Source organism: Oncorhynchus kisutch, unplaced genomic scaffold (genome assembly GCF_002021735.2).
Source record: "Oncorhynchus kisutch isolate 150728-3 unplaced genomic scaffold, Okis_V2 scaffold3655, whole genome shotgun sequence".
Taxonomy (NCBI): domain Eukaryota; kingdom Metazoa; phylum Chordata; class Actinopteri; order Salmoniformes; family Salmonidae; genus Oncorhynchus; species Oncorhynchus kisutch.
The window spans coordinates 607858-631570 of record NW_022265600.1 but is presented as its reverse complement, the minus strand read 5'-3'; the positions used below and the strand labels follow the sequence as shown (position 1 = coordinate 631570).

Below are 23713 nucleotides of genomic sequence, written 5' to 3'. Positions count from 1 at the left end.
TCTCACCAGTGATGTCATCATAACCAGTAACCTGTTCCTCTCTTGGCCCAGCCCAGCCTGACCCTGACATATAGCATCAGGCCTGTTGAGTTGACTTGGGTAACAGACCTCTAGCTTCTACACCACATCCCCCCTTCTCCTGCTCTAACATGAGACCTCATCAGTACTCATTTTGGGTGCTGGTACTGTTTATATTTAGGTGCTGGAACATTAAGCCAATATTCTATAAGAGGTGAACTCAAGCAGTAGAAAGTTAGAGGTGATATTATAGGACACTATGTGTAACTTTGCTGCTCTGCCAGCAGTTTCCTGTGGAGTTTTTCTAATGTCACTGTTTCCTGTAGGTAGGTGGGTTTAACTGATCAGTCAGCTGCTCTTTAATTAGTTGTTACTTTTATTTTCAAATTTTAATGACATGACATCATTTTCTGGAAATTTCCAAGCTGTTTAAAGGCGCAGTCAACTTAGTGTATGTAATCTTCTGACCCACTGGAATTGTGATACAGTGAATTATAAGTGAAATAATCTCCGTAAACAATTGTTGGAAGAATTACCTGTGTCATGCACGAAGTAGATGTCCTTACTGACTTGCCAAAACTGTAGTTTGTTAACAAGAGATTAGTGGAGTGGTTGAAAAATGTGTTTTAATGACTTCAACCTAAGTGTATGTAAACTTCCAACTACAACTGTATGTGAAACTTTGCTGCTCTGTCAGCAGTTTCCTGTGGGGTTTTCAGAACAGATCAGTTTGCTGTATTTAGCTGAGTTCAACCACTGATCTGAGACAAGTTTTTCACACCATTGAAATAAGGAAGTAATGAGAGACGAGTCAAAAAGCCGAGCAGCTCGTTCCACTCTTCAGTCCTCTCTACATTACAGTAGACTGTACAGCTCAGTGGAGCTCCAGTTAGAGACAGATATGATACCTGCAGTGGTACTGATGACCCTGTTGTGGAGCACAGGTAGGATGCTGTTATGTTGATAGACACTGGTGACAGTTACTGAGATATGTTTTGATATTGTAAGATATATTATAATTTGCAGGGTTAGTAAAATAACATCCAACTGAAAGCAGACAGTAAAAATGTGTCTCAAAGCAGGACAATGATGTGATCACCTGTAAATGTACTTTACTGTAGTCTAACTGTCCATCTGGGGACAGGCACTAATGTCAGTTAAGTTGTGATGGTGTCCTGCATCTGACTGTTGTATATTCAGTGTGTCAATGATTGATTGTATCTGTCTCTATGTAAATGAATGAGATCATATATTATGTATTATATATTATATTGGTGTTATGTTAGAGTAGGAGAAGGGAGGGGTGTAGATGATAGAGGTCTATGAGCTGAGTCAAGATCAACAGGTCCAACACTATATGTCAAGAAGAGAGAGAGAACATGCACGAGAGAGAGAGAGAGAGAGAGAGAGAGAGAGAGAGATGAGCAGGGTGAGAGGGAAGAGAGAGTAGTGGAGGGGAGGGGACAGAGGTGGGGAGAGAGTTGGGTAGGGGAGAGAAAAGGGGAGTGGACAGAGAAGGGAGGGTGGAGAAGTGGAGGGGAGGGGATATTTGTGGAGGAGAGAGAAATTGTCAAGGAAGGGCTCCACTAGGGCCCTCTCAGTCAGCTGGCTCCACTAGGGCCCTCTCAGTCAGCCGGCTCCACTAGGGCCCTCTCAGTCAGCCGGCTCCACTAAGGCTCCACTAGGTCCCTCTCAGTCAGCCGGCTCCACTAAGGCTCCACTAGGTCCCTCTCAGTCAGCCGGCTCCACTAAGGCTCCACTAGGGCCCTCTCAGTCAGCCGGCTCCACTAGGGCCCTCTCAGTCAGCTGGCTCCACTAGGGCCCTCTCTGTCAGCCGGCTCCACTAAGGCTCCACTAGGGCCCTCTCAGTCAGCTGGCTCCACTAGGGCCCTCTCAGTCAGCCGGCTCCACTAGGGCCCTCTCAGTCAGCCGGCTCCACTAAGGCTCCACTAGGGCCCTCTCAGTCAGCTGGCTCCACTAGGGCCCTCTCAGTCAGCCGGCTCCACTAGGGCCCTCTCAGTCAGCCGGCTCCACTAAGGCTCCACTAGGTCCCTCTCAGTCAGCCGGCTCCACTAAGGCTCCACTAGGTCCCTCTCAGTCAGCCGGTTCCACTAAGGCTCCACTAGGGCCCTCTCAGTCAGCCGGCTCCACTAAGGCTCCACTAGGGCCCTCTCAGCCAGCTGGCTCCACTAGGGCCCTCTCAGTCAGCCGGCTCCACTAGGGCCCTCTCAGTCAGCCGGCTCCACTAAGGCTCCACTAGGGCCCTCTCAGTCAGCCGGCTCCACTAAGGCTCCACTAGGGCCCTCTCAGCCAGCTGGCTCCACTAGGGCCCTCTCAGTCAGCCGGCTCCACTAGGGCCCTCTCAGTCAGCCGGCTCCACTAAGGCTCCACTAGGGCCCTCTCAGTCAGCCGGCTCCACTAAGGCTCCACTAGGGCCCTCTCAGTCAGCCGGCTCCACTAAGGCTCCACTAGGGCCCTCTCAGTCAGCCGGCTCCACTAAGGCTCCACTAGGGCCCTCTCAGCTAGCTGGCTCCACTAGGGCCCTCTCAGTCAGCCGGCTCCACTAGGGCCCTCTCAGTCAGCTGGCTCCACTAGGGCCCTCTCAGCCAGCTGGCTCCACTAGGGCCCTCTCAACCAGCTGGCTCCACTAGAGCCCTCTCAGTCAGCCAGTTCCACTAGGGCCCACTCAGCCAGCCGGCTCCACTGGGGCCCTCTCAGCCAGCCGGCTCCACTAGGGTCCTCTCAGCCAGCCGGCTCCACTAGGGCCCTCTCAGCCAGAAGGCTCCACTAGGGCCCTCTCAGCCAGCCGGCTCCACTAGGGCCCTCTCAGCCAGCCGGCTCCACTAGGGCCCTCACAGTCAGCCGGCTCCACTAGGGCCCTCTCAGCCAGCTGGCTCCACTAAGGCCCTCTCAGTCAGCCGGCTCCACTAGGGCCCTCTCAGCCAGCTGGCTCCACTAAGGCCCTCTCAGTCAGCTGGCTCCACTAAGGCCCTCTCAGCCAGCTGGCTCCACTAAGGCCCTCTCAGTCAGCCGGCTCCACTAGGGCCCTCTCAGCCAGCTGGCTCCAGTAAGGCCCTTTCAGCCAGCCGGCTCCACTTGGGCCCTCTCAGCCAGCTGGCTCCACTTGGGCCCTTTCAGCCAGCTGGCTCCACTAAGGCCCTCTCAGCCAGCTGGCTCCACTAGGGCCCTCTCAGTCAGCTGGCTCCACTAGGGCCCTCTCAGTCAGCCGGCTCCACTAGGGCCCTCTCAGTCAGCCGGCTCCACTAAGGCTCCACTAGGTCCCTCTCAGTCAGCCGGCTCCACTAAGGCTCCACTAGGTCCCTCTCAGTCAGCCGGTTCCACTAAGGCTCCACTAGGGCCCTCTCAGTCAGCCGGCTCCACTAAGGCTCCACTAGGGCCCTCTCAGCCAGCTGGCTCCACTAGGGCCCTCTCAGTCAGCCGGCTCCACTAGGGCCCTCTCAGTCAGCCGGCTCCACTAAGGCTCCACTAGGGCCCTCTCAGTCAGCCGGCTCCACTAAGGCTCCACTAGGGCCCTCTCAGCCAGCTGGCTCCACTAGGGCCCTCTCAGTCAGCCGGCTCCACTAGGGCCCTCTCAGTCAGCCGGCTCCACTAAGGCTCCACTAGGGCCCTCTCAGTCAGCCGGCTCCACTAAGGCTCCACTAGGGCCCTCTCAGTCAGCCGGCTCCACTAAGGCTCCACTAGGGCCCTCTCAGTCAGCCGGCTCCACTAAGGCTCCACTAGGGCCCTCTCAGCTAGCTGGCTCCACTAGGGCCCTCTCAGTCAGCCGGCTCCACTAGGGCCCTCTCAGTCAGCTGGCTCCACTAGGGCCCTCTCAGCCAGCTGGCTCCACTAGGGCCCTCTCAACCAGCTGGCTCCACTAGAGCCCTCTCAGTCAGCCAGTTCCACTAGGGCCCACTCAGCCAGCCGGCTCCACTGGGGCCCTCTCAGCCAGCCGGCTCCACTAGGGTCCTCTCAGCCAGCCGGCTCCACTAGGGCCCTCTCAGCCAGAAGGCTCCACTAGGGCCCTCTCAGCCAGCCGGCTCCACTAGGGCCCTCTCAGCCAGCCGGCTCCACTAGGGCCCTCACAGTCAGCCGGCTCCACTAGGGCCCTCTCAGCCAGCTGGCTCCACTAAGGCCCTCTCAGTCAGCCGGCTCCACTAGGGCCCTCTCAGCCAGCTGGCTCCACTAAGGCCCTCTCAGTCAGCTGGCTCCACTAAGGCCCTCTCAGCCAGCTGGCTCCACTAAGGCCCTCTCAGTCAGCCGGCTCCACTAGGGCCCTCTCAGCCAGCTGGCTCCAGTAAGGCCCTTTCAGCCAGCCGGCTCCACTTGGGCCCTCTCAGCCAGCTGGCTCCACTTGGGCCCTTTCAGCCAGCTGGCTCCACTAAGGCCCTCTCAGCCAGCTGGCTCCACTAAGGCCCTCTCAGTCAGCCGGCTCCACTAGGGCCCTCTCAGCCAGCTGGCTCCACTAAGGCCCTTTCAGCCAGCCGGCTCCAATTGGGCCCTCTCAGCCAGCTGGCTCCACTTGGGCCCTCTCAGCCAGCTGGCTCCACTATCGTTGTACATTTGGCAGGAGGTTAGGAAGAACAGCTCAGTATCCAACTGATTTTTGCCTACCTCTCTCAATAGCAAGGTTATACTCACTGAGTCTGTAAATTGTCAATTTTTTTGTCAGTTTTCTATCAGTCACGATGGTCAGATAGTTTGCCATCGTTTATCTATGTTTGGTTGTAATTTGTTTGGGCCAGACTGTCTGAGTTCTGTCCTGAGCCTTTGTTGGGTTAGTAGTGGTTTGTGAACTAAGCTTCAGGACCAGCTGGATGAAGGGACTTTTCTCTATGTGCATCTCTTGGTATTTCAGTGCTGGTCTCTTGTTTTTATGTGGTTATAGACATTGAAGACTTGTTTCTGGATATCAATTAGTGATGGGTATCAATTAGTGATGGGTATTAATTAGTGATGGATATTAATTAGTGATTGATATTAATTAGTGATGGTATTAATTAGTGATGGATGTTAATTTGTGATGGATATTAATTAGTGATGGATGTTAATTAGTGATGGATATTAATTAGTGATGGATGTTAATTAGTGATGGGTATTAATTAGTGATGGATATTAATTAGTGATGGATATTAATTAGTGATGGATATTAATTAGTAATGGGTATTAATTAGTGATGGATATTAATTAGTGATGGATATTAATTAGTGATGGATATTAATTAGTGATGTTTATCACTCCTTGCTGTCCCCATTAGTGATGGATGTTAATTTGTGATGGATATTAATTGGTGATGGATATAATTAGTGATGGATATTAATTAGTGATGGATATAATTGGTGATGGGTATTAATTATTGATGGATATTAATTAGTGATGGATATTAATTAGTGATGGATGTTAATTAGTGATGGATATTAATTAGTGATGGATATAATTAGTGATGGATATTAAATAGTGATGGATATTAATTAGTGATGGATGTTAATTAGTGATTTCTCCATGCAGTATTTACAATCTTGATTGGTTAGTGGACCCCACAGTTTACCTCCATAAAGGGCATTTGGTTCTATTGTAGATTTGAATATTTTGTGTGAGGTTCTAATTGGTATGTCAATTAGAACTTGTCTTTTCATAGCTCAAATGGTGCTCACAGTGGCAGACTGTCTGTTTAGGGTCAAATAGCATTTAAATTCACTTTGACGTTTTGTAGTTGTGTAGTTCTAGATACTGTGTAGGTTTATTATATTTCCTAGTCAGTAAATATTTCATAATTGTGTAGTTCTAGATACTGTGTGGGTTTATTATATTGTTTCCCACAGCATTATATGAAAGAGAAACCAGCAGGAATTTTGCCTCCCTTGATAAATGTTTTGTTGATTAATAGCCAATCAGCATTGAGCTATACTGAGTGAGCTCAGCTGTGAATCACATCACAAGCCAAACATCATTGTTTACAGAAAAAATCTTGAATGCATCTCATTGTGTTGTTGTCTAGCTAGCTAAAATAATCCCTTTCCTATATTAGCCATGAGTGGAGGGAGTTGGACTTGTTGTTTTTATTCTCTGTACTGGATAATGATTAGAACAGAGATTCTGATCCAACCATAAATTCAACCTGCAATGGAGCAGGTTGAGAGCTTCAAGTTCCTTGGTGTCCACATTACCAACAAACTAACATGGTCCAAGCACACCAAGACAGTTGTGAAGAGGGCACGACAAAACCTATTTCCCCTACCTACATGTGACTAATAACATTTGATTTGATTTGAAATTCATACGTTGTGCCCCTGGCCTGAGAGGATGGAGGTTCAACATGTAGCTAGATGTAGTAGGCTAATGTTAACTAGCTGGCCTGAGAGGATGGAGGTTCAACATGTAGCTAGATGTAGTAGGCTAATGTTAACTAGCTGTCCTGAGAGGATGGAGGTTCAACATGTACTGTAGCTAGATGTAGTAGGCTAATGTTAACTAGCTGGCCTGAGAGGATGGAGGTTCAACATGTAGCTAGATGTAGTAGGCTAATGTTAACTAGCTGTCCTGAGAGGATGGAGGTTCAACATGTACTGTAGCTAGATGTAGTAGGCTAATGTTAACTAGCTGGCCTGAGAGGATGGAGGTTCAACATGTAGCTAGATGTAGTAGGCTAATGTTAACTAGCTGGTCTGAGAGGATGGAAGTTCAACATGTACCGTAGCTAGATGTAGTAGGCTAATGTTAACTAGCTGTCCTGAGAGGATGGAGGTTCAACATGTACTGTAGCTAGATGTAGTAGACTAATGTTAACTAGCTGGCCTGAGAGGATGGAAGTTCAACATGTAGCTAGATGTAGTAGGCTAATGTTAACTAGCTGTCCTGAGAGGATGGAAGTTCAACATGTACTGTAGCTAGATGTAGTAGGCTAATGTTAACTAGCTGGCCTGGCACATCGTTGCCCATGTCAGGAAGTTATTCCAGCACGCATTTTAGCCAGGTACCTTAGGAGAAAAATAACTAAAATGGTGTCCTGTATGACAGAGTCATAGACGTGTAGGATACATGAAAGAGGAGGATGGCTTTGGCGTTTCTCTACAATGGGGGAGTCAACATGTGTTTTCTACTCACTCACACTCACACACACACACACACACACACACACACACACACACACACACCTACACACACACACAATAGGAAAGGTATAACGATTGAGTTTACAGCCACATCATATTCAGAAACATTAAATTAACTAAGCCGAGGTGATTAGATGATGTTGAAATGTTGAAGTTGGTGCTGGAATAGTGGAGGCAGCTCCTGTTGTCTCTGTGACTTGCTGTAACTCTGTGGTTCTAAATCAATAGTTGTTTAGTAGTCAGAACATGTCAGAAACATGACCTTGCTTGACCTGCTGTAGGTCATGTATCTGTTTGTTACAGGTCATATGTTTTGTCAGAAGTTGCTCTCTGGTTTTGTGATGAAACAAAGGTGTGGTTGAATTTATTCTGCCACTGTGTCTTCTTATAATCTCAGTTTTAGGCTTATATATCACCTGTCTAGTACATAACTCAACTCTCTCTCAGACCCCTACCAGTCTAGTACATAAGTCAACTCTCTCCCCGACCCAAACCTGTCTAGTACATAACTCAACTCTCTCCCTGACCCCCACCAGTCTAGTACATAACTCAACTCTCTCCCCGACCCCCACCAGTCTAGTACATAACTCAACTCTCTCTCTGACCCCCACCAGTCTAGTACATAACTCAACTCTCTCCCTGACCCAAACCAGTCTAGTACATAACTCAACTCTCTCTCCGACCCCCACCAGTCTAGTACATAACTCAACTCTCTCCCTGACCCAAACCTGTCTAGTACATAACTCAACTCTCTCCCTGACCCCCACCAGTCTAGTACACAACTCAACTCTCTCCCTGACCCAAACCAGTCTAGTACATAACTCAACTCTCTCTCCAGTCCCCACCAGTCTAGTTCACAACTCTACTCTCTCCCCGACCCCCACCAGTCTAGTACATAACTCAACTCTCTCTCCAGTCCCCACCAGTCTAGTACATAACTGAACTCTCTCTCCGAACCCCACCAGTCTAGTTCACAACTCTACTCTCTCCCCGACCCCCACCAGTCTAGTACATAACTCAACTCTCTCTCCAGTCCCCACCAGTCTAGTACATAACTCAACTCTCTCTCAGACCCCTACCAGTCTAAATCAAATCCAATCAAATTGTATTTGTCACATACACATGGTTAGCAGATGTTAATGCGAGTGTAGCGAAATGCTTGTGCTTCTAGTTCCGACAATGCAGTAATAACCAACAAGTAATCTAACTAACAATTCCAAAACTACTGTCTTATACACAGTGTAAGGGGATAAAGAATATGTACATAAGGATATATGAATGAGTGATGGTACAGAGCAGCATAGGCAAGATACAGTAGATGGTATCGAGTACAGTATATACATATGAGATGAGTATGTAAACAAAGTGGCATAGTTAAAGTGGCTAGTGATACATGTCTTACATTAGGATGCAGTCGATGATATAGAGTACAGTATATACATATGCATATGAGATTAATAATGTAGGGTAAGTAACATTATATAAGGTAGCATTGTTTAAAGTGGCTAGTGATATATTTACATCATTTCCCATCAATTCCCATTATTAAAGTGGCTGGAGTTGAGTCAGTGTCAGTGTCAGTGTGTTGGCAGCAGCCACTCAATTTAACAGTATGATGGCCTTGAGATAGAAGCTGTTTTTCAGTCTCTCGGTCCCAGCTTTGATGCACCTGTACTGACCTCGCCTTCTGGATGATAGCGGGGTGAACAGGCAGTGGCTCGGGTGGTTGATGTCCTTGATGATCTTTATGGCCTTCCTGTAACATCGGGTGGTGTAGGTGTCCTGGAGGCCAGGTAGTTTGCCCCCGGTGATGCGTTGTGCAGACCTCACTACCCTCTGGAGAGCCTTACGGTTGAGGGCGGTGCAGTTGCCATACCAGGCGGTGATACAGCCCGCCAGGATGCTCTCGATTGTGCATCTGTAGAAGTTTGTGAGTGCTTTTGGTGACAAGCCGAATTTCTTCAGCCTCCTGAGGTTGAAGAGGCGCTGCTGCGCCTTCTTCACGATGCTGTCTGTGTGAGTGGACCAATTCAGTTTGTCTGTGATGTGTATGCCGAGGAACTTAAAACTTGCTACCCTCTCCACTACTGTTCCATCGATGTGGATAGGGGGGTGTTCCCTCTGCTGTTTCCTGAAGTCCACAATCATCTCCTTAGTTTTGTTGACGTTGAGTGTGAGGTTATTTTCCTGACACCACACTCCGAGGGCCCTCACCTCCTCCCTGTAGGCCGTCTCGTCGTTGTTGGTAATCAAGCCTACCACAGTTGTGTCGTCCGCAAACTTGATGATTGAGTTGGAGGCGTGCGTGGCCACACAGTCGTGGGTGAACAGGGAGTACAGGAGAGGGCTCAGAACGCACCCTTGTGGGGCCCCAGTGTTGAGGATCAGCGGGGAGGAGATGTTGTTGCCTACCCTCACCACCCGGGGGCGGCCCATCAGGAAGTCCAGTACCCAGTTGCACAGGGCGGGGTCGAGACCCAGGGTCTCGAGCTTGATGACGAGCTTGGAGGGTACTATGGTGTTGAATGCCGAGCTGTAGTCGATGAACAGCATTCTCACATAGGTATTCCTCTTGTCCAGATGGGTTAGGGCAGTGTGCAGTGTGCAGTGTGGTTGAGATTGCATCGTCTGTGGACCTATTTGGGCGGTAAGCAAATTGGAGTGGGTCTAGGGTGTCAGGTAGGGTGGAGGTGATATGGTCCTTGACTAGTCTCTCAAAGCACTTCATGATGACGGAACAGGAACAATGGTGGCCCTCTTGAAGCATGTGGGAACTGCAGACTGGTATAGGGATTGATTGAATATGTCCGTAAACACACCGGCCAGCTGGTCTGCGCATGCTCTGAGGGCGCGGCTGGGGATGCCGTCTGGGCCTGCAGCCTTGCGAGGGTTAACACGTTTAAATGTCTTACTCACCTCGGCTGCAGTGAAGGAGAGACCGCATGTTTTCGTTGCAGGCCGTGTCAGTGGCACTGTATTGTCCTCAAAGCGGGCAAAAAAGTTATTTAGTCTGCCTGGGAGCAAGACATCCTGGTCCGTGACTGGGCTGGATTTCTTCCTGTAGTCCGTGATTGACTGTAGACCCTGCCACATGCCTCTTGTGTCTGAGCCGTTGAATTGAGATTCTACTTTGTCTCTGTACTGATGCTTAGCTTGTTTGATAGCCTTGCGGAGGGAATAGCTGCACTGTTTGTATTCGGTCATGTTACCAGACACCTTGCTCTGATTAAAAGCAGTCTAGTACATAAGTCAACTCTCTCCCCGACCCAAACCTGTCTAGTACATAACTCAACTCTCTCCCTGACCCCCACCAGTCTAGTACATAACTCAACTCTCTCCCTGACCCCCACCAGTCTAGTACATAACTCACCTCTCTCCCTGACCCCCACCAGTCTAGTACATAACTCAACTCTCTCTCCAGTCCCCACCAGTCTAGTACATAACTCAACTCTCTCCCTGACCCCCACCAGTCTAGTACATAACTGAACTCTCTAAAAAGTTAGAGGGAACATTGGTGATGGTGTCATGCATCTGACTGTTGTATATTCAGTGTGTCAATGATTGATTGTTTCTGTCTCTATGTAAATGAAAGAGAGTATATATGATGTATGTATTTAATATTGGTGTAATGTCAGAGTAGGAGAAGGGAGGGGTGTAGATGCTACCCACAAATGGAGCCCAAAAGGGTTCTACCTGGAACTAAAAATGGTTCTCCTGTGGGGACCGCGGAAGAATCCTTCTAGGTTCTAGAGAGCACCTTTTATTCAGAGTGTGGGTGTCACGCCCTGACCTTAGAGAGCCTTGTTTATTCTCTATTTGGTGAGGTCAAGGTGTGACTTGGGTGGGCAAATCTATGTTTCTATTTCTTTGTTGGCCTAGTATGGTTCCCAATCAGAGGCAGCTGTTTATCGTTGTCTTTGATTGGGGATCATACTGAGGCAGCTGTCTATCGTTGTCTCTGATTGGGGATCATACTGAGGCAGCTGTCTATCGTTGTCTCTGATTGGGCAGCTGTCTAGCGTTGTCTCTGATTGGGGATCATACTGAGGCAGCTGTTTATCGTTGTCTCTGATTGGGGATCATACTGAGGCAGCTGTCTATCGTTGTCTCTGATTGGGGATCATACTGAGGCAGCTGTCTATCGTTGTCTCTGATTGGGGATCATACTGAGGCAGCTGTCTATGGTTGTCTCTGATTGGGGATCATACTGAGGCAGCTGTCTATCGTTGTCTCTGATTGGGGATCATACTGAGGCAGCTGTCTATGGTTGTCTCTGATTGGGGATCATACTGAGGCAGCTGTCTATCGTTGTCTCTGATTGGGGATCATACTGAGGCAGCTGTCTATCGTTGTCTCTGATTGGGGATCATACTGAGGCAGCTGTCTATCGTTGTCTCTGATTGGGGATCATACTGAGGCAGCTGTCTATCGTTGCCTCTGATTGGGGATCATACTGAGGCAGCTGTCTATCGTTGTCTCTGATTGGGGATCATACTGAGGCAGCTGTCTATCGTTGTCTCTGATTGGGGATCATACTGAGGCAGCTGTCTATCGTTGTCTCTGATTGGGGATCATACTGAGGCAGCTGTTTATCGTTGTCTCTGATTGGGGATCATACTGAGGCAGCTGTCTATCGTTGTCTCTGATTGGGGATCATACTGAGGCAGCTGTCTATCGTTGTCTCTGATTGGGGATCATACTGAGGCAGCTGTCTATCGTTGTCTCTGATTGGGGATCATACTGAGGCAGCTGTCTATCGTTGTCTCTGATTGGGGATCATACTGAGGCAGCTGTCTATCGTTGTCTCTGATTGGGGATCATACTGAGGCAGCTGTCTCTCGTTGTCTCTGATTGGGGATCATACTGAGGCAGCTGTCTATTGTTGTCTCTGATTGGGGATCATACTGAGGCAGCTGTCTATGGTTGTCTCTGATTGGGGATCATACTGAGGCAGCTGTCTATCGTTGTCTCTGATTGGGGATCATACTGAGGCAGCTGTCTATGGTTGTCTCTGATTGGGGATCATACTGAGGCAGCTGTCTATCGTTGTCTCTGATTGGGGATCATACTGAGGCAGCTGTCTATCGTTGTCTCTGATTGGGGATCATACTGAGGCAGCTGTCTATCGTTGTCTCTGATTGGGGATCATACTGAGGCAGCTGTCTATCGTTGTCTCTGATTGGGGATCATACTGAGGCAGCTGTCTATCGTTGCCTCTGATTGGGGATCATACTGAGGCAGCTGTCTATCGTTGTCTCTGATTGGGGATCATACTGAGGCAGCTGTCTATCGTTGTCTCTGATTGGGGATCATACTGAGGCAGCTGTCTATCGTTGTCTCTGATTGGGGATCATACTGAGGCAGCTGTTTATCGTTGTCTCTGATTGGGGATCATACTGAGGCAGCTGTCTATCGTTGTCTCTGATTGGGGATCATACTGAGGCAGCTGTTTATCGTTGTCTCTGATTGGGGATCATACTGAGGCAGCTGTCTATCGTTGTCTCTGATTGGGGATCATACTGAGGCAGCTGTCTATCGTTGTCTCTGATTGGGGATCATACTGAGGCAGCTGTCTATCGTTGTCTCTGATTGGGGATCATACTGAGGCAGCTGTCTATCGTTGTCTCTGATTGGGGATCATACTGAGGCAGCTGTTTATCGTTGTCTCTGATTGGGGATCATACTGAGGCAGCTGTCTATCGTTGTCTCTGATTGGGGATCATACTGAGGCAGCTGTCTATCATTGTCTCTGATTGGGGATCATACTGAGGCAGCTGTCTATCATTGTCTCTGATTGGGGATCATACTGAGGCAGCTGTCTATCGTTGTCTCTGATTGGGGATAATACTTAGGCAGCCCTTTTTCCCACCTTAGTTTGTGGGATCTTGTTTTTGTATAGTTGCTGTGTTAGCGCTACAAAACATTACGTGTCGTTTATCTTTCTTGTATTTTGGTGATCATTCAATAAATGTATGATGTACGCCTACCACGCTGCACCTTGGTCTAATCCATCTTTCAACGAACGTAACAGTAGGCCTATATTGCTGTAGTGGTTCTGTGGTTTTCTGTGAAACAAAATGGTTCATTGGTTCTGGTAAGTTAAAAGATCATCAGAAATACTATGAAACATCCCCAAGACAATAATGAAATTGACAAAATCATAAATGTTATGAAAAAAAAATAAACTTGTTGATCAAGTAGCAATTTGAATTGCTATGACAGTAAAACAACATTGTAGAAAAATAAAATATTTGAATGAAAGTTTAACATTTACTGTTTGTGATACAGTGCATTCAGAAAGTATTCAGACCTCTTGACTTTTAACACATTTTGATATGTTACAACCTTATTACAAAATGGATTAAATTAGTTTTATTCCTCAATCTACACACTACACCCCATAATGACATCACAATACCCCATAATGACATCACAGTACCCCATAATGACATCACAATACACCATAATGACATCACTATACCCCATAATGACATCACAGTACCCCATAATGACATCACAATACACCATAATGACATCACTATACCCCATAATGACATCACAGTACCCCATAATGACATCACAATACCTCATAATGACATCACTATACCGCATAATGACATCACAGTACCCCATAATCAAAATCAAATCAAGTCAAATTTATTTATATAGCCCTTCTTACATCAGCTGAGTGCTGTACACTTTACCCCATAATGACATCACTATACCCCATAATGACATCAATTTACCCCATAAAGATATCACTATACCTCATAATGATATCACTATTCCCCATAATGGCATCACAATACCCCAAAATGACATCACAATACCGCATAATCACATCACTATACCCCATAATAACAAACCAAAAACAGGTTTTTAGAAATGTTTGCAAATTTATAAAAAAATAAACAACTGAAATATTTTACATTATTCATGCCAGGTTTCCTCCAGATGTGACGCTTATCATTCAGGGGGATCTTGTTTCTGATGGTCTGAGAGTCTTTAGGTGCCTTGTGGCACCTTTTGGCAAACTCCCAGCGGGCTGTCATGTTCCTTTTACTGAGGAGTGGCTTTTCCGTCTGGCCATTCTACCATAACGGCCTGATTGGTGGAGTTCTGCAGAGATTGTTGTCCTTCTGGAAGGTTCTCTCATCTCCACAGAGGAACACTGGAGCTCTGTCAGGGTGACCACCGGGTTCTTGGTCACCTCCTTGACCAAGGCCCTTCTCCCCCGATTACTCAGTTTGGCCGGTCGACCAGCTCTAGGAAGATTCTTGAAGGCAGAGTTACAAAGAAAAAGCCATATCTCAGACTGGCCAATAATAGATTAAGACGGACAACAGAACACAGACACTGGACAGAGGAACTCTGCCTAGAAGGCCAGCATCCCAGAGTCACCTCTTCACTGTTTACGTTGAGACTGGTGTTTTGCGGGTACTATTTAATGAAGTTGCCAGTTGAGAGACTTGTGAGGCGTCTGTTTCTCAAACTAGGCTCTCTACTGTACATGTCCTCTTGCTCAGTTGTGCACCGGGGCCTCCCACTCCTCTTTCTGTTCTGGTTAGAGCCAGTTTGCGCTGTTCTGTGAAGGGAGTAGTACACAGCGTTGTACGAGATCTTCAGTTTCTTGGCAATTTCTCGCATGGAATAGCTTTAATTTCTCAGAACAAGAATAGTCTGATGAGTTTCAGAAAAAAGTTATTTGTTTCTGGCCATTTTGAGCCTGTAATCGAATGCACAAATGCTGATTCTCCAGATACTCAACTAGTCTAAAGAAGGCCAGTTTTATTGCTTCTTGTTTTCTAAGTGTTTTCTAATGATCAATTAGACACAACGTGCCATTGGAACACAAGTGGGATGGTTGCTGATAATGTGCCTCTGAACACCTGTGTAGATATTCCATAAAAAATCTGTTTCCAGCTACAATAGTCATTTACAACATTAACAATGTCTACACTGCACTTCTGATCAAATTGATGTTATTTTAATGGACAACAAATGTGCTTATCTTTCAAAAACAAGGACATTTCTAAGTGACCCCAAACTTTTGAACAATAGGGTTTTTCAGTTTTTACTTCTAATAAATGAGCAAGCATTTCTAAATACCTGTTTTTTCTGTGTCATTATGGGGTATTGTGATGTCATTATGGGGTATTGTGATGTCATTATGGGGTATTGTGATGTCATTATGGGGTATTGTGATGTCATTATGGGGTATTGTGATGTCATTATGGGGTATTGTGATGTCATTATGGGGTATTGTGATGTCATTATGGGGTATTGTGTGTAGATTGATGAGGATGTTTTTTAAAATTACATTTAGAATAAAGCTGCAACTTAACAAAATGTGAAAAAGACGAGGGGTCTGAATACTTTCCTAATGCACCAATATGTACATGAAGGCAGGGTAAAGTGACTAGACATCAGGATAGATAATAATAAGGTATTTGAGGTAGATATGTACATGAAGGCAGGGTAAAGTGACTAGACATCAGGATAGATAATAATAAGGTATTTGAGGTAGATATGTACATGAAGGCAGGGTGAAGTGACTAGACATCAGGATAGATAATAATAAGGTATTTGAGGTAGATATGTACATGAAGGCAGGGTAAAGTGACTAGACATCAGGATAGATAATAATAAGGTATTTGAGGTAGATATGTACATGAAGGCAGGGTAAAGTGACTAGACATCAGGATAGATAATAATAAGGTATTTGAGGTAGATATGTACATGAAGGCAGGGTAAAGTGACTAGACATCAGGATAGATAATAATAAGGTATTTGAGGTAGATATGTACATGAAGGCAGGGTAAAGTGACTAGACATCAGGATAGATAATAATAAGGTATTTGAGGTAGATATGTACATGAAGGCAGGGTAAAGTGACTAGACATCAGGATAGATAATAATAAGGTATTTGAGGTAGATATGTACATGAAGGCAGGGTAAAGTGACTAGACATCAGGATAGATAATAATAAGGTATTTGAGGTAGATATGTACATGAAGGCAGGGTAAAGTGACTAGACATCAGGATAGATAATAATAAGGTATTTGAGGTAGATATGTACATGAAGGCAGGGTAAAGTGACTAGACATCAGGATAGATAATAATAAGGTATTTGAGGTAGATATGTACATGAAGGCAGGGTAAAGTGACTAGACATCAGGATAGATAATAATAAGGTATTTGAGGTAGATATGTACATGAAGGCAGGGTAAAGTGACTAGACATCAGGATAGATAATAATAAGGTATTTGAGGTAGATATGTACATGAAGGCAGGGTAAAGTGACTAGACATCAGGATAGATAATAATAAGGTATTTGAGGTAGATATGTACATGAAGGCAGGGTGAAGTGACTAGACATCAGGATAGATAATAGTAAGGTATTTGAGGTAGATATGTACATGAAGAACAGAGCAGAAGAAGTATATGATGAATGTAAAAGTGTGTGTGTGTGCATGCTTGTGCGTGCGAGCGTGCGTGTGCGTGCATGCGTGCATGTGTGTGTGTGTGCGTGCAAGTAGAAAACACATGTTGCCTCACCCTACTTGTGGAGAAACACCAATGCCATCCTCCATCAATGTAGTGTGAGGAGAGAGGGAGAGGGAGAGGAGAGGGAGAGGAGGGGGAGAGGAGGAGAGGGGGAGAACAGGGGCAGAGAGGGGGAGAAGATGAGAGGGGCAGAATAGGAGAACAGAGGGGGAGAATAGGAGGGGGAGGAGAGAGGGGGAGAAGATGAGAAGAGAGGGGGGTTGAAGAGAGGGGGAGAATAGGAGGGGGAGAAGAGGAGAGTTGGAAAAGAGGAGATGGTGAGAAGAGAGGAGAGGGGGAGAAGAGGAGAGAGGGAGGGGAGGAGAGGGGGAGAAGAGGAGAGGGGGAGGGGAGGAGAGGGGGAGAAGAGGAGAGGAGAGGGGGAGAAGAGGAGAGTGGGGAGAAGAGGAGAAGAGAGAAGAGAAGATGAGGTGGAGAAGAGACGAGAAGAGAAGAAAGGCAGATGAGGAGAGGGGGTAGCAGCTGACATTGGGGAGAGGAGAGGGGGGAGGAGCAGAGATGGGGGAGGAGAAGGGGGAGGAGAGGATGAGAAGAGAGGGGGAGAAGAGGAGAAGAAATGGGGAGGAGAGGAGAAGAGAGGGGAGAAGAGAGGAGGAAAGTGGAGAGGAAGGGAGTGGAGAGGAGAGGGAGGGGGGAGAAGAGAAGAGGAGAGGGGGGAAGAGAAGTTGAGGAGAGGAGAGGGGGAGAAGAGGAGACGAGGGAAGGAGGGGGGGAGTAGAGGTAAGGGAGGAGAGGGGAGAAGAGATGAGCAGAGAGAGGGAGAAGAGGAGACGAGAGGGGGAGAAGAGGAGAAGAGGAAAGGAGGGGGGAGTAGAGGAAAGGGAGGAGAGGGGAGAAGACAAGAAGGGGAGAAGAGGAGGTAAGAAGAGGAGAGGGGGGAGAAGAGAACAGGGTAGGGGAGAAGAGGGGGAGGAGAGGAGAGGGAGAAAGGGGGACAGGGAGAGGAGAGGGGGAGAGGGTGGGAGGAGGAGAGGAGAGGAGATGAGAAGAGAGGAGAGGAGTTGGGGGATAATGAAAGGTGGCATCCTATGATGTTGCCATGTTGAAAGTCACTGAGCTATTCATTAAGGCCATTCTAATGCCAATGTTTGTCTATGGAGATTGCATGACTGAGTGCTTGATTTATATATCTGTCAGGAAGGGGTGTGGCTGAAATAGAATCCACTAAATTAATCCACTCAGAGGACTATCAAATCTGTCATCAAATCACATGTATTTATTTATTTACTTCTTATATCAGCTGATGTCACAAAGTGCTGTACAGAAACCTAAAACCCAAGATGTTCAAACGTTCATAGACGACCAGCAGGGTCAAATAATAATAATCACAGTGGTTGTCCAGGGTGCAACAGGTCAGCACCTCAGGAGTAAATGTCAGTTGGCTTTTCATAGCCGATCATTCAGAGTATCTCTACCGCTCCTGCTGTCTCTGGAGAGTTGAAAACAGCAGGTCTGGGACAGGAAGCACCTCCGGTGAACAGGTCAGGGTTCCATAGCCGCAGGAAGAACAGTTGAAACTGGAGCAGCAGCACGACCAGATGGGGACAGCATTTGAAGGGGTGTCCACATACTTTGGTATATATAGTGTATGTACACATGGGTGTTGTTGCACCATACCAACGATAAGCCTGTCTTCCCCATCACATCATGAAAGGTCATGTTGATGTTCATTTAACCTCTGCCTCTCTCTTCCTCTGACTCCTCTCTTTCTCCTCTGTCTCTTTCTCTCTCTTTCTCCTCTGTCTCTCTCTTTCTCCTCAGATCTCCAGGCTCAAAGCGTCAGTCCACCAGGTAGGTAGAGTATAAATCTACAGTGATTATAGCAGTTCAATATTAGTCAACTTTATTATCCCACATGGAGAAAGTCATGTGTCCATACAAACCATTCTAAACCCCAATAACAAGTAGTGTTTTATGGAACTACTAATACTTGTCAACCACAAAGCATCACTGCTGTTAGAATAACAGAATCACTGTCATCATCTGTCCTCACCACTGTGTTTTCCTCTCTGCTGTTTACAGCTGAATACTCAGTCAGACTGGTGAATGGGACCACTTCCTGTTCTGGGACAGTGGAAGTCTTCTATGAAGGAGAGTGGTTGGGTCTATGTTTTAGGTGGTGGAGAATGATGAGAGATGCTAAGATTGTGTGTAGAGAGCTGGACTGTGGGAATCCTGTAGCTGAATCTAGAGGACCTCTGTTTGTAGATGGAAGAAGAGGAGTCACGATGTGGAGATGTAGGAGAGATGAGTCTTCTATTAGATGGTGTAACATCAAAGGAGGACCTGGTGTCTGTGATGGTGGATATTATCGTCATGTGACCTGTTCAGGTAAGAGACTGGTCATATTGAGAGATTTATTTATACATTATACAATATTACCATGTATCATGTTTTATGTGTTTTTATTTCATTTAAATAGAGGGAGAGATGTCAGATGTATTTAAACATTATATTTGTGTTTGTCATATTGGTTTATGGGAGATGTTCATGGGCAGATCATTGTAGATCAGATGTTACTGAAGTGAAGCTGCCTGATGGATGTCCAGCTGTTTATTTTCTATAAAGTGAAGTGAACGTATTCCTGTCTCCTGCCTGCATTATTCCCAACCCGATCCTGAGTGACTAAGAACCCATTTCTACCTCTTACAGTATCAAACATAGCAAACTACAATCTTTTATCCAACATATTTATGTTTCGTCCTTGACAGATTTATCAACAAAACTGATTGAATGTTCAACCAACTCTTTTTCTCCAGAGTCTGTGCGGCTTGTGGGTGGAGCTGGTCTCTGCTCTGGGAGAGTGGAGGTGAAGTCCAATCAGTCCTGGGCCTCAGTGTGTGAAGCTGACTTTGACCGGCAGGATGCAGAGGTAGTCTGTAGGGATGTTGGCTGTGGGGCTCCTGCAGCTCTACAGGGGGGGCTCTATGGAGAAGGTGAGGGTCAGACCTGGGATAAAGAGTTCCAGTGTAAAGGCAAAGAGTCCCTTCTCTTGGACTGTGACACCTCAGACAGAGAGAACAACACCTGCCTACCTGGTAATGCTGTTGGACTCACCTGCTCAGGTAAGAAACAGTTTGTCACTCAGTCAACATTGTTTCTCACCTGGAGTGAAGAATATGAGAGACAATATAGGTGTGTTTTAGTGAGAGAATAGTAAGATTACTGTCTCTCTCTTTCTTTTCTCAGAGCCTGATGATGTGAGGCTGGTGGGAGGAGGCAGTCGCTGTGCTGGTGGAGTGGAGTGGTACGACCAGGGAGAGTGGAGGACTGTGGGAGCTGATGACGGGGACCAGAGGGTTGTAGCTGCAGTAGTGTGTAGACAGCTGGGTTGTGGCTCCACAGTTTCAGTACTACCTGGAAACACCACTAGAGGGAAAAACATTATCTGTTCTGGATCTGAGTCTTCACTGAGGGATTGTTATAGAATGTATGATCTACTTCCTGGACTCACAGTGATCTGCTCAGGTAATAACAATAGATTATAATTACATTCAACTGATTTCCTTCATTCATACAACTTCCTCTGCACCTCTCATGATGACTGTTTAACTTGTCAGTCTGCTTTACTAAATAGATCACTCAGTCAAGTTGAAATCAAATACAACTTAAATATCCCAGAATGCTTTTGTATTTGAGTGTTACCTCAGTGAACGTCTCTACTCACTACCACTGTCACATGTCATGTTATTGTCACATCTAAATGAGGAAAGTAGTTGAGGAGCTACGTTTTCTTTTTCTCTCCTCTTGTTCCAGATGTCCTGCTTCAGCCTGATATCAACATATGTTGTCTCAGTGACTGTAGGCCCACTACTCATGTTGCCCTGTGAGGGAGGGTGGCTGGCACTGTTACATGCTGATGTTATTGTCATATCTATAGGAAACTAGTTGAAGAGGTTTTTCTTGTTCTCTTTTATTGTTACAGATCTCCTGGTCCAGCCTGATATCTACCTGACTGACCCAATGGGAGGGGTCTCCAGGGGCCACCAGGGGCCCGAGATGTTCAGGGGCTACAACTTCACCATCACCTGCTCCACTCAGCCACAGTACCCAGGAGGCTCCTTCCTCCTCACGTTCACTGGCTCCAACAGAACCCAGCCAGCTGTCAATCACTCTGCTGCCTTCCTCTTCCCTGCTGCAGATGACTCCCACCAAGGGAACTACAGCTGTGTTTATGACAATTATGTTTTCTCTCATAACTTCTCCTCTGAGAGTGAGCTCCTCTCCCTCACCATCACAGGTAACTGAACACGAACCAGACTTATAACTTTGTCATTGACATATTTTCCACAGATCTATGTGATGATGATCAGTCCCCTCATCAAAGGTGTTTCTGTTTGCAGCCTCTCCTCTGCCAGCCTTCATCATCAGACACGTTGTAGTGCTGCTGATCCTACTGACATCCATCACCACCATCTACCTGTACTACAAGGTAAAGACATTTACTCAGATGTTACAAGTCAATTAAACTAGAGGGTGAGGGTGAGGGGTAGAGTGAAGGAGAGAGAATGGAGATACTAGAGAGTAAATGTCTGACTGTTGGTGCTGTGTCTCCCTAGCCCACCAGGAGGCAGAAGAGAGTGAACAGGGTGAGCAGCATGGATCTTTATGTCAATGCCATGGAGATGGTCTCTCTGAGCTCCAGAGCTGAAGCTGGACCGGGAGAGGAGAGAGCAGCCCAGGGGACGGAGTAGGAGTAGAATGAAGATGACCCTACATGCTGATCTTAGGTCAGTTTTGTGTTTTAAATCGATGGTCAGCAGTGGATTGGTGTTTAAAATGTGGTGACAAACCTGAAGTGGTTCTAATTTTAATAACAAGTTCAGAATTAGTTTCTCTTTCTAAAACCTTGGAAAAAATCTAAAAGGAGTGACTGCAACCACCATTATCAATTTAGTTTGGTTTTTACCACCAGAGAAACATGGGTTTTGGTATCATGGGGTTTTGGTAACATGGGGTTTGGGTAACATGGGGTTTTGGTAACATGGGGTTTTTGGGGTAACATGGGGTTTGGTAACATGGGGTTTGGTAACATGGGGTTTTGGGTAACATGGGGTTTTGTTAATATGGGGTTTGGGGTAACATGGGGTTTGGGGTAACATGGGGTTTTGTTAATATGGGGTTTGGGGTAACATGGGGTTTGGGGTAACATGGGGTTTTTGGGTAACATGGGGTTTTGGGTAACATGGGGTTTGGGTAACATGGGATTTGGGTAACATGGGGTTTGGGTAACATGGGGTTTTGGGTAACATGGGGTTTTGGGTAACATGGGGTTTGGTAACATGGGGTTTTGGGTAACATGGGGTTTTGGGTAACATGGGGTTTGGGTAACATGGGGTTTGGGTAACATGGGGTTTGGTAACATGGGGTTTTGGGTAACATGGGGTTTTGGGTAACATGGGGTTTGGGTAACATGGGGTTTTGGGTAACATGGGGTTTGGGTAACATGGGGTTTTGGGTAACATGGGGTTTGGGTAACATGGGGTTTGGGTAACATGGGGTTTGGGTAACTTGGGGTTTTGGGGAACATGTTGTTTGGGTAACATGGGGTTTGGGTAACATGGGGTTTTGGTAACATGGGGTTTGGGTAACAATCGGTATTTAATTATTTTAAGAGAGTAGCTCAATTACGTCTGTTTCATGTTCCAGTATTGCTTCTTATCTTTATTTTTTTTGTCTTAAATAAGATTCTTTATCTTATTTAGTGTCTCTTAGATTCTTTATCTTATTTAGTGTCTCTTAGATTCTTTATCTTATTTAGTGTCTCTTAGATTCTTTATCTTGAAGTGTTTCCATTATTAGTCCAGGTATTATTATAATCATCTGTTCATTCTTTGTATTTTGAAACATTTTTTAATAAAGGGGTTTGTTGTTGTTTACCTCTCATGATGTTATTGATTATAGACGTTATGATATTGATTATGAAGTAGATTAGTGTTGTGATGTTGCTCTCTAAACTGCCATGTAATCAACTGGATGCTTTTAATAAAATTACAGGCTGTCAGTCTTGTGTGATTTAATTATTAGACAGACTACAACATACAGTATGAATTAACTGAGATCAGTCTGTGTGATTCCCCTCTTGGACAGACTACAACATACAGTATGAATTAACTGAGATCAGTCTGTGTGATTCCCCTCTTGGACAGACTACAACATACAGTATGAATTAACTGAGATCAGTCTGTGTGATTCCCCTCTTGGACAGACTACAACATACAGTATGAATTAACTGAGATCAGTCTGTGTGATTCCCCTCTTGGACAGACTACAACATACAGTATGAATTAACTGAGATCAGTCTGTGTGATTCCCCTCTTGGACAGACTACAACATACAGTAACTGGTGATTGGTGGAATTGAAACATGCTCTTTCTAGGTTTTTTCCACTCCAGTACATGTGTAGTGTAGGATGTGTGTCCACTCCAGTACATGTGTAGTGTAGGATGTGTGTCCACTCCAGTACATGTGTAGTGTAGGATGTATGTCCACTCCAGTACATGTGTAGTGTAGGATGGGTGTCTGTGTACTCCAGTACATGTGTAGTGTAGGATGTGTGTCCACTCCAGTACATGTGTAGTGTAGGATGTGTGTCCACTCCAGTACATGTGTAGGGTAGGATGTGTGTCCACTCCAGTACATGTGTAGTGTAGGATGTGTGTCCACTCCAGTACATGTGTAGTGTAGGATGTGTGTCCACTCCAGTACATGTGTAGGGTAGGATGTGTGTCCACTCCAGTACATGTGTAGTGTAGGATGTGTGTCTGTGTACTCCAGTACATGTGTAGTGTAGGATGTGTGTCCACTCCAGTACATGTGTAGTGTAGGATGTGTGTCCACTCCAGTACATGTGTAGTGTAGGATGTGTGTCCACTCCAGTACATGTGTAGTGTAGGATGTGTGTCCACTCCAGTACATGTGTAGGGTAGGATGTGTGTCCACTCCAGTACATGTGCAGTGTAGGATGTGTGTCCACTCCAGTACATGTGTAGTGTAGGATGTGTGTCCACTCCAGT

At 46.2% G+C, this 23713-nt stretch overlaps 1 protein-coding gene across 1 annotated transcript in view; it reads left to right on the top strand.

Moving 5' to 3' along the window:
• LOC116371798 (deleted in malignant brain tumors 1 protein-like) overlaps positions 1-20870 on the top strand; it is a gene marked incomplete at its 3' end in the record, with an annotated part of 53496 nt that extends 32626 nt beyond the window's left edge. Inside the window, exon 7 of the mRNA XM_031820798.1 lies at positions 20623-20870. Coding sequence (XP_031676658.1) covers positions 20623-20870 — 248 coding nt within the window. The remainder of the gene's footprint in view (positions 1-20622) is intronic.
• Between the last annotated feature and the right edge of the window lie 2843 nt (positions 20871-23713).